The following is an 11684-nucleotide window of genomic DNA, read 5'->3' as shown; positions in this document are numbered from 1 at the left end:
ATGCGTTTGGAGTAACGGGCCCGCGGGAGTTGTGGGGGGAGGAGGAGACGGGAAGCCTGGAGTGGTCTAGGGCGAGTGGTACGACATGTGTCGTATTACCCATGTATAATTTGTTCGAGGGGGGAATGGGGGGCCGGGTTGAGGGGTCGGGGCATCGCCGCATGTCGTATCAGCCCCTGCTTGGCATGTTCAGGGGGAACTGGGTTGGAGCGAACTGGAATCTAGATCCAAGTTCAAATTCAGTTCCAACTAAAACTAATAACCGCCGTAATCCTTAACAACCCTTACTCTCCTCAAGAAGTACCCGGTGGACACCTTTGATGTCCGGAATCATAACACACAACATGAGAATATTAATAAGAAATTCGATCGCATGGAGCATGGAGGGGCACTTCACATCGAGCGCAGCAAAAGTACAAGTACAAAGCAGTACATGCAGTACCTCGCAGTTGCTGCAGTGCAAATCATGATGGAAAAAACCTACAAGGAAACCCAAGCTCCGAACCCCTTTGCCAACTGTCAACCGCCAACCATAAACCATGCGCCCTGCCTTTTTCAGACTCTCAATGCCATGCGGAACTACGGCGAGAGCTCGGCGGCGGATCAGTCCGGGGCGGACTTCTTCAGCGCCTTCAAGGTGCGCGTACTTCGTGTCGGAGGAAACGAACGCGAACGCGTTTGTGAGTATGTCTGTATGTATATCTGTATCTCTTGTCTAGCACTCAGCTTCTAACAAACGTTTAGCCGCTAACTGCGAACTGCTAACAGGTTGCCAATTTCGAAATGGTGGAGGTGGTGCCCGAAGTGGAAACAGCGGCGGCGGCGGCGGCGGCTGAGGAGGAGGAGGGTACGGCAACGGCGGCAGCGGCGGCGGCAGCGGCGGCGGCAGCGGCGGCGGCAGCGGCGGCGGCGGCGGCTCAGCCTGGTCTAGAGGGGCAGCTGCTGCCGGAGAAGCTGCTGCAGGTTGGTTGGTTGGTTGGTTTGGTTCGTTGGTTGGTTGAATGCGGTGGGGGTCGTGCACCAGTGCTAAGGAAAGAACACAGACACATATCTACATACGCACCTACAGACATACATGCAAACGATGGACCGACAGACGCACACGGCTCACCTCTTCGGGGCCTCTCATTCCCGTAACCGCCAACTACCAACCGGTTTCCATGACACGGCAAACCACACTGCAAGCCCGCTGTTGGGTTGTACTTCACCTTGTACCTTTACGCCAACCATTTCGTTGTTTGTTGCTTGTTGTTCGTTGTTCGTTGTTTTTTATTCAGCAACTGTGTCCAGATCAGGGCGGCGAGGTGGGTCCCGCATTTTGGCAAACCCTCCTTAAACGGAGTGGTGGTGGGGGTGCTGGCGGCGGCGGCGGCGGCGGCCTGGCTGACGTGGCAGGGGTGGCGGCGACGCCGGAGGAGGCGGCAGCGCTGGAGCTGCTTTTGGCGGAGCAGCCGCACCATTTGCTGGGGAAGGGACGCCGGGAGCGTAAGAAGGTGTGACGGCTGCTTGATGGGGCGGGTGGGTGGGGTGGTGGCTAGGTGGAAGAGCACGTGTGTGTATGTATGTATGTATGCATATGTGAATGTGTGAGTGAAGAGTGAATGTGTGAGTGAAGAGTGAATGTGTGAGTGAAGAGTGAATGTGTGAGTGAAGAGTGAGTGAGAGTGAGTATATGTCGTACCTCCAGCCGACCAGGGTCCGACATCATGGTGCGTTGCAGATATCGTACCGTGACGCCGCCGGCGAAGGCGACTCCGACAGTGACCAGTCGTACAGCCAATCGCGATCCGCCGCGTCATCGGACTCGGAGCCGCTCGATGAGGATGATGGGGAGCTAGAAGACGACGGCGGGAAGGCAAGCAAACGGCCGCGGTCCGCCGTACTGCCCAGCGGCCACCCAGCACCAGCCGCCGCTCCACCAGCCGCACCAGCTGCTACCGGCGGCGGCGGCACCGCCGGCGCTGCCACTGCCGCTGGCGTTGCCGCCAACCCCGCCGATGGCGGCGGCGGCGGCAGTCTTGCCGTACCCAACGCCGCGGCGCTCCTGACTGTCGCCGGGGCCGCCGCAATGGCGGCGGCGGCTTTGGGGAGGCCCGGCGCCCTAGTGCAGCTAGCGGCGCGGCCGTCAGGCGGTACGACAATGGCGGCGGGCCCGCCGACGATGCAGCTGCCGCCGCTTGTGACCGGTAGCGGCCCGTCAATGCTAGTGTACGGCTTGACTGTACGGGACAGGCAAACGTTCATCGCGGCGCTCATGAGGTTCGGCCTGCAGGTGCGTCAGTCGGTCAGTCGGTCTTATAATCTTATGTATGGATCATAATGATACACTTTAGTGGGGGCGGCTCTTTCCCCAGGAAGAGAGTCTAGACCAGACCCGGGCAACGTTTCTAGGGTTTTGGGGTTTTAGCTTATTCGGCTTAATCGTACCTGTTCATATGACCAGAGCCAGCTCCGTACAATGATGCTAACATTCCCTTACCTTTCATTTCCTAAGAAACCTTTCGAATCTTCCATTCCTTCCGGCTTATGAAACCCATCGTCACTTGGACTCTGTAATAAGTATAGAAGAACTCATAAATCTCTGGATCCATTTTCCCCGTCCTCCGAAACCAAGGTTAGCGGGCGTAGGGCTCTGTCACCTCCTCTCCCCCTCTCTTCCCCCCTCTCCTCTTCAGGTCTCCGAAACCAACCCGGACGAGATGTACACGGCCTTCGCGCAGCGGCTTCCCCACCGCCCGCCGGCCTTCGTCCGCGAGTACTGCAATCTGTTGATCAGCTCCATCAGCGAGCCGGTGGCGGCCGGGTACTGCTGGAGCAACGGACTGAAGCCGGAGGATCTTCTGGGGTCGCACAGGTAAGTGGGCGTTGGGGGTTGGGGACAGTTGCGTCGGTTGAGATGAGGCGGTTGAGGTTTTTGGCGGTTGAGATGAGGCGGTGTTTGGCGGTTGATCCCTTCCCAGTGGGGAGTCGTTTTGCTCTGTATTCCCTCTTTCCCCCCCGTCATCACAACCTCCATCATATCGTATCATTCGTGCTGATTGCTAACCCCGAGCAAACCCCCTCCTCCCCCGCCCTTCTCCCCTCTCTCTCCCCCCCCTCCCCCTCTCTCCCGCCCCCTCTCCCCCACCACCAATACACACACACAGACCCAATGACGTGTTGGAGCGCATCGGATTCCTTCACCTCGTGCGCCGAAAAATGGCGGTAAGAAGAAGCGGGGCAGGATTATAGTCGCGTTGTCCATCAACTCATAAAGTCCATCAACTCACAAATATATTCAAACATATTCACAGGAAAACTTTCAAACATCTCCACAAGCAAATTCTACCCACCCACCCCTTCCCCCCTGGTTTCTTGTTTTGTGATGAAAAACCCGGATGATTGTTTTGTCGGTTTAGGAGTACAAGGGCCGAGCGCTCCGAGGGCAACCCGGCTTCGAACTGCCCTGCGCTTCCAAGGTGCGCTTCCTCACCTACTCGCCTAACTGGCAGCCGTACCACGACGGCCTGCTACTGCGGGGGCTACTGCTGTACGGCTACGGGCAGTGGCAACGAATCATCAAAGATTCGAGTCTGGGCCTCAAGGAAGCGCTTAGGAGGGAACTGAACATTCCCGTAGATTACGACATTCAGGCGGCGGCGGCGACGACGACGCCGGCTGCGGAGGCAGCGGCGACACCGGCGGCGGCGGCGACGGCGGCGGCCGATGTGAAGCAGGAGCCGGCGGTGAAGCCGCCGGAGGTGACGGGACCGGTCACGACTAAGGAGGAGCCGTCGCTGTCACAGCCGGCGGCGGAGAATGGTACGGCAGAAGCGGAAGCGTCACAGTCGCAGATTGCGTCACAGTCGCAGATTGCGTCACAGTCGCAGATTGCGTCACAGTCGCAGATTGCGTCACAGTCGCAAGGTACGGACGCGGCGGCAGCGTCAAAGGAGCCGGCGGCGGCCGCTGGCGGGGAAACGAAACCTGCCGCCGCCGCCGCCGCCGGTGCTGTCAGCAGTGCTGTACTGGTGAGCAAGGACCGTGCGCGCGCTTACGCCTCCAACGAAAGCCGTTGGCTGACGCGGCGTCTGTCGTACATCTCTGAGGCTCTAAATTACGAGTATCTTAGCAACCCTAACAACCCGTTTGGCGCCGCTGCCGCCAAGTTCGCCCCTCGGCCGTCGCCGGGCGCTGCTGGCGCCGCTGGCAGCGGCCGCGGCAGCGGCGGCGGCGGTGGCGGCGGCGGCGGCGGCGGCGGCTCCTCCGCCACCGACGCCTTCCTCGCCAACCTGTTGCCGCTGTCGGACTTCCCGTTACTGGCGACGGCGGCGTCGGCGCCTTCGGCTGAGCTGGCGTTAAAGCGGCAGTTGCTGGAGCAGTATAACTGTTTGGTACGAGCAGTGGCGCAAATACGACATGATGCTTCGCAGGTCGCGACGAGGGCCATGGCGGAGAACATGGCGGTTTCGGGGCCACTCGCAGCGGCACGGTTCCGGCAGCAGGTATGAATCTCGGTTTGTGTTTGTCTGTCTGCGTGTGTGTGTGTGTGTGGTGGGGGTAAGCGAAAGGAGGAGAAGGGGAGATGAGGATGTGCGCCAAAATGCTGGTGTGTGTGTATGTATGTGTGCGCCATCGCCTGCGTCCAGGGGTGATACGAAGAAAGAGAGTTAGAGAAGCGTGTGTATGTATGTGCGTGTGTATGTATGTGCGTGTGTGAGGCCCCTACATACATCATGTGAGTGCCGGTTTAGGTCCGAAATCGCCGTACGATATGCTTACTTCTTACAATCAATAGCACTGGCTACATAATTTTACTGAAATGAAAAATAGGGCATCATCGACATCGCCCGATATCGGCGCCGTGATAATGCCGCTTTCGCGTTTAAGCGGACGCCGTCTCTCTTTCTCTGTCTCTCTGTCTGTATGTCTCTCTATCTCTCTGTCTGTCTCTCTGTCTCTCTGTCTGTATGTTGCAATCGCGGTTTTACGAAACGTATGCGGTAACCTTCGGCGCACCCTACGCCTTGTCATGCAATCACGCAACACTTGTCCTGCAGTGTACCCATTATTGCATCATTCCTCCCAACTCTTTTCCTAAGCTTACCCACCAACCCACCAACTAACCAACCATCTAACCGTCTAACCGACTAACCAACCCCAGATGGGGGTGTTGGAGGCGGTGGCAGCTCAGATGCTCGTGATGATGCCGCCCGCGGGGCAGACCATGGCGCAGGCGGCCCCGGGCCTCCTAGCTCGCATCCAGCAAGCGGCACAGCAGCAGCAACAACAGCAACAACAGCAGCGTGCAATGCAGGCGGCGGCCGCTACCGCTGCAAAACAACAGCAAAAGCCGGCATCGGCGGCGGCGGCGGCTGCTGCTGCAGGGCCTTCGCCGCCGGCGGCGGCGGCGGATCCTACCGCGCGGCAAGCGCCGGCTGCAGGTACGGCAGCAGCGCCTTCGACAGCAGTAGCTGGGCAAGCTGTTGCTCCGTCAGCCGCTGGTGGTGGCAGTGGTAATGTGGCAGCGGTGGTGCTGGCTAGCGGTGCCAGCGGCAGCGGCGGTGGAGGGGGAGGAGGAGGGGGGCGAGAGTCGACAACGCCCGCAGCCGTGGCGACGGCGGCGACGGCGGCGGCACCCGCCGCCAGTCCCAAGGAGGAGCCTCGTACACTGGCCGCCATGGCACCCCTCCTGGAGCGGCCGCCGCCGCCGCCACCGGCACCGGCAGCGACAGCGACGGCGGCGGCGGCGGCGGCGGCGGCAGCTGAGACCGTAACAGAGCAGGAAGTGGTGGTCATTGACGATGATGATGATGACGATGATGACGAGGCAGAAGAATGAAGGAGGAAATGTACGGCACGTACGACGGGCTGTGTGAAGTGATGGTGATATCACACGCACACACACACTCACACACACTCAAACATACACACGCACGCACGCACGCACGCACTGGACACGACATCGCTGATTGCTTACTTCCTGTCTATGGTCGTTGAGAAGGTGGTTTAATTGGTTGACTGCCTGGGCTAACCGACTGACTGATTTACTTCATACATCTAACTGAATAACTGATGGCCGACGATTTTTAATCAACGGACTAACGGCTTTCGTACTGCTGTTTGGATGTGGCGGGCTGCGGCGGGCCCTATGTGGGTGGACATGTGCCCTGGTAGCACCCGGGGGGATGTGGGTGATGTGGCAGTCGTCGTCGTGGTGGTGCGGTGGGGTGTTAGTTGGCGGCCACGAGCTCAAAACCTTAAGTCTCTTTGTCGTTTGCCCCTCTCCGTGTGGTGGCGTGTGTTTGTTATGGAATGGCTAGAGGAGCTGCTGTTGTGTATGTATGTATGTGTGTATGTATGTGTGCATGTATGTATGTGTATGTATGTGTATGTATGTATGTGTCAGAAGGGAATAAACACCGCTGTGTCGTGCCGGCTTAGAGAGTGATTACCTCTGTCGGTGGAAGGATGGGAGCTTTGGTTAGTGTGTATGTGTGTATGTGTGTATGCACTATATTGCATGTACCTGATACAGCCCTGCTCCTGGCTTTGCACGTCTTACCTCGTGTGTTTATCTGTACGTTTGTCTGCTCCTTCGTGTCTCTCGCGCGGCATCCCTGATGTGGCGGTTAGCGACTCCGTGGCAGCCCCCGTTCTGTGGGGGGGCCATAGCGCTTCTAAGGACTAAAAGCTTAACGTACATGTGCAAATGGGCTATACCCTCCAGATATGGATCTATTGGAACGATGGATCCAAACGGCGCCTGAATGTGGGCTGCGGTGTGTTCACGTGTGTCTGAGCTTCGGTTTGGTTCTGGTAATGGTCGCTAAGTAACGCCCATGGGGGTTGGGAGTTCTAGTTGGTCGGTTAGGGGCCTGATGAATATGGTGTACGGCGCAACGAGTATCATGACGTGGCAGGACATTACATGGGACGGCGTGCGGGCAGTTGGCTCCTGTGTGTGGAGGGTGGTGTCCTTGGTAGTTTGTGGTGGGGCGGGTGGCACTAGTGGTGGGGGGGTAAAGGGGGGGCATGGGGCGGGTGTGGGTTTTGCAGCGTGCGAATGACATACGGCGGGTGTGTGGTTTGTGGTTTGTGGTTTGTGGGGTCGTGGGAATTAGGTGGGAAAGTTCATCCTAGGGTTCCCGGGGGGGGGCATGTTGACAGATACACGCACTAAACTGCCGGGCCTCGTAAACTGCCGCTGCTGCCGTCGAGCGGCCGCTTCGTCGAGCTGTATATGTGGTGGGGTCGTGTCGGTCGAGACACGTCTTTGAAACCAAACTCTTATATCTCGCACGTTTACAGGTTGCGGTTATGAAACGGAAAGAACACCAAGGAGAGCAAAGGAAGCTTCTTTTTACTAAAGGAATTGCCCCTCTGGAGGGCCTTGTTACGACTTGTCCGTTCCTCGATGCCCTTAAAAGAGCTTGAAAGTTGTTTCACCCTTTTCACATATAACAGGAGTGTCCCTTTCAGGATGGGAAGTGCAAATCTGACGACCTTTTTCGTCCTGGGCCAAAATCCACCACACGCGTGAGAGGGGGACTCAAGTGGATCTGACACTCCGTATGTATTTCTGTATAAACACGTGGTATACTCTCAAATTCCTCCTCTGCGCCGTGGCGACAAATTTGGCAAAAAAATACGTTCTGCAGGCGGGGCTTGCGTCCCAGCTGACAGGTGCACCGGATGGGATGCGTGGAGATCCCATGAACCCCAACGGAAAACGAAAACGCATCAGTGCCGTACGGTGATGTTTCCTGGGCATACATACCCCTGCTGTATATGTTCCAGCTCTTTTTCCTGCGTGCGGTCTGGATCCAAATGATGATGATGATGATGACATGCCCATCCAATTTCGGTGGCGACATGCCGTTAAACCAGGTTTTCTTTGACCATCAATTACCATTTCTAATTTGGCAAACGCCGGAGCTGTCGGGGATCTGGATCCATCCCAGGAGGCAACCTCACCCAAATCCGAATCCAAATCCGCCAACCACCACCGCACAAACTCTCCCCGGTCAGCGCGTCTTCAAAGGGAATTTCTAGCTGCAGGATTGCTCTTATTCCTCATCCGCGTTATATATTGCTCACGTCGCTGCGTACGCTTTGCTTTGGAAGTCGATCCCATCGATTCGGAAAAACGAAGAAACCAAGCCAAGTCCAGGCAGGCCAGTCAGCAGTTGCCTGCAGGCTTCCATTCCTGTCGATTGATTTGTTTGGTCGGGGGGTGCTGGGGGCACCCGGGTACACCTCGTAGGGCATCCCATGTATATGCATGAGTATATGAGTTTATGAGTATATGAGTACTACTGCTCGCTGGCGCGGACACAGGGCATAGCATTTTAAGATATAGCTAGCACGCATTGAAATGTTCGTGAAAAAGCCTAATGAGCTCTTTAAGATTGACCTTGCTGATGCCTCGTTTGGTGATGTAGTAGATGTAGGGCATTTGTTGCAGTTTGAAAGTTGCCAAATTAAGCTCCGCAGAGCTCCGCAGCAAAATACTTACAGATCTTGCGGAACCCCGCTACTGCCTACAACCCTTTAGGTATCTCATAAGGGAAAAACAATTTTAAAATATAATACAAATTATACAGGCGGCTGCGATGTGACAAGGAAGTTGCAACGGCAAGCTCGTTCGTCACGCACGACGCTCGCTGATACCGTCCTTAAGATAACTTAACATGAGAATATACATCAGATCTGGGCAGAGATACTTAACCTGATAACACACAGATTACCTAGTAGTGCTTCGCGAGGCGGTGGATGCGGCAGTGTTTGGCGGTTTTGGAGGTTGCGGCGCATTGCGAGAACATTATTATTACTAATTGCAGTTAAGGATAAGATATAAAAGCTGCATATTATCCAAGTAAAAAATGGCAATAGTTTACATTGGTTTATGGCTTTCTACCTGAGTAGCTGCTGCCAGCATCGTGTCTCGTCCTTATCGACCTTCCTGCCGGGTCCGTAGCTTTCCGCCTCGACGGAAACCGCGGCAGAGCGCAAACATCGAGGACGTCGTCAGAAGACTAACTTCCACCACTCTGTCCTAGAATTACGCACCCGAGGCATACGAGCAACCTCATCGCACATTTTGCACCACCTTGTTTCTTAATTACCGCTTTTGAACTCGTTCTACGGGCTTTGAAAGAGCTCAGCATCACTTCACAGAAACAAATAACAAACCACATCAACAGTTATTATCCAATAACGTTTCGGTCATATACATAAGCATATACATACAAGTCGCGATTGCTGGCTCCAAGCCCGCACGCAAGCGCACCACGAATAGCTCTCGGCAGGCCAGCGCTGCTAAGTTCTATGAGAGCCCTCCTGCTCGACTGAATAGGGTACATGGATGCACAGAACTCATACTTGGGCGGCGGGAGAGGGGCTTCCTGTCCCGTGGCCTTTTACAGCAGCAGGTATACCAACGACCAACGGAGACCTCAAATGATGATATATTTATTTACATACGCTGCCGTATCCCGCTCCATGCTGACGTCCCTTTGTGTGTACATGTGCGCAAGCAGTAACATCGCGGCGCTGGCCCGAGTACAGATCGCCAAACACCGGGAGATGTCGACCAAACGGAGCGGGTCACTGAGCCCATCCCGCTGCGTCACTCTCCCCAACAGACTGATCGGAGGCGCCCTCTTTGCAGCCTTCTCTCTCTTCGCAGTGTTGCGTACCGCTGCCGCTGCCCCTGACTCTGCCGCTGCCAGCGCCGCCGCCGCTGCTGGCGCAACCAGCACTGCCGCCGCCGTCGCCGCCGCCGCCACCGCAGCAGCAGCAACCGCTGCGGCCAATTCCAGTCTGGCTGCAGCGGCGGGGACAGCGTTAGCGAGAGGGAACCTTCCCGCAGTCTCCCCCTCCTCCCCCTCCCCCTCCCCCTCCCCCTCCAGTAACGAGCACTTGATCGTATTTCCCCACCCCCAGGTAACCAAGCAGGTGCTATCAGGAGCTGCACGAGGGCGCATGAGGGCGCATGTGTGACTAGGAAAGCGTTCACATGCACACACACGCGTAAAACACACACATCGACACGCACACACACACACATAACACATAAGCACACATAAACACAGACACACACAGACACACATAAACACACACACACACACACACACACACACACAAAGGAAAACACTCGGGTCGGCGCACTGCACCCGCCCGAGGTGGGCCCCCAAGCAGTACTCGGTGGCGGAATGTCTCTTCCTATTGCGTTGTGTCGCGTGTGCGGATCCGTTCATCCCTCGTTCCTCAGTTCACCCCCAGGCACGCCGCGATCCCCGCAGTCGCACGAGGCCGCTCGACGTGTCTGTTCGGGGCTGCTGCCCGGGGGGGCCTCCCTGGTGGAGGCATCGCAGCTTGGAGCCGGGGTTGGCCACTGGCGGGCTGTGGCGGAGCTCTGTCCCGGTGCGTGTGTGCGTGCGTGGGTGGGTTATCACCACCACAAATAAAAGGGGGATCAGAGGATTGACCCGACACCTCCATAGAAACATCGTCATCAATCTGCTATAGCCTTTTATTGCTTTAAGTCTTGTCTGGCCTTTTATTCCGCTTTAAGCCACGTGAGGACTAACCACGTGTACACGCCAACGTCACTCGGCTGCTTTCACTGCTTCTGCCGCTGCGGCTGCTGCTGGTGGTCCCCCTGGTCGCACCACCTTCGTTTTTATTTGAAGGTTCGGAATGCTGGTTGGCGGCTGAAAGGAAGACCCGCGGAAAGCCACATCGAGTCGGCGGTGCGAAGGAGGAGGAGGAGGAGGAGGAAGAAGCCACATGTCCGTTTCTTCGGCTGGGTCATCATCACGCTGGCGGTACGACAGCAGCAGCAGCAGCAGCTGCAGCGGCCGTAAGGCGGCGATCCCTGCGCGGCCCTCCGCCTTCCCCGCAGCTGGGATGGGCTCCTTGCCACGAGCGGAAGCCCTTTGTGTGCCGCAGCGGTCATGTACGACAACGTCCGAGTACGACAATTGACGGCAGTACGACGGCTGACGGTGCCGTGATGCCGAGATGGACGACCCCCCCCGGCACCGCGACCTCCACCGATGTCGCTCACCCTCCCCGGGGGGTTCATCCGCATCCGCCCCTTCAACAGCACCACTTCCATCGCCGCCGTCGTCAGTTCTACTCTCTCAAAAAGGACCGAGATACGGAGCAGGGCCCCGCCCGCCGCCGCCACATGACGGCTTCGGACAGTGCCGCCTCCCGCTACCCGCAGTCGGCGGCGGCGACACGGACAACCGCAATTCACGAACAGTCCACGTCCACACCGCCACCATCATCAGACGGCTCTCGTAATCCAGCTCCGCCTGCCGCATCCTCCTCCTCCCCCTCCTCTATCTGCCAATACGCCCAGCTCGCGCCCAGCCGGCCACCCGGGCCACCAAAACCTCCGGCAAAGCAGAAGCCTCCAAAACCCCCCAAGCCCCCTTCACCGCCTCCCAAGCCACCTATGCCGCCCAAGCCCCCATCTCCACCTCCAAGACCACCCACACCTCCCTCACCACCAGCCAAGCCCCCAAAACCGAGCAACCAACCCCCGCCTACCTCCCTGACCGAAATGAGTCACGGATCTACCAACCAGCAGCCGCTGCTAACGAATCCGAAATACAGATGCGCGCGCGGAAGGCCCCCAGGCACCGGATCCCACTCCAGCGCGAGCCCGAGGCCTCTGTCGCCGGCCCCAG

At 57.4% G+C, this 11684-nt stretch overlaps 1 protein-coding gene across 1 annotated transcript in view; it reads right to left on the bottom strand.

The window, feature by feature from the left end:
• Window positions 1-10592: 10592 nt before the first annotated feature.
• VOLCADRAFT_93654 (uncharacterized protein) overlaps window positions 10593-11684 on the bottom strand; it is a gene marked incomplete at both ends in the record, with an annotated part of 7110 nt that continues 6018 nt past the window's right edge. Inside the window, one exon of the mRNA XM_002952874.1 lies at window positions 10593-10805. Coding sequence (XP_002952920.1) covers window positions 10593-10805 — 213 coding nt within the window. The remainder of the gene's footprint in view (window positions 10806-11684) is intronic.

This window comes from Volvox carteri (assembly GCF_000143455.1).
Source record: "Volvox carteri f. nagariensis unplaced genomic scaffold VOLCAscaffold_33, whole genome shotgun sequence".
NCBI classification, from domain to species: Eukaryota; Viridiplantae; Chlorophyta; class Chlorophyceae; order Chlamydomonadales; family Volvocaceae; genus Volvox; species Volvox carteri.
The sequence above is the reverse complement of the archived record's forward strand: the minus strand, read 5'-3'. Positions and strand labels throughout refer to the sequence as shown.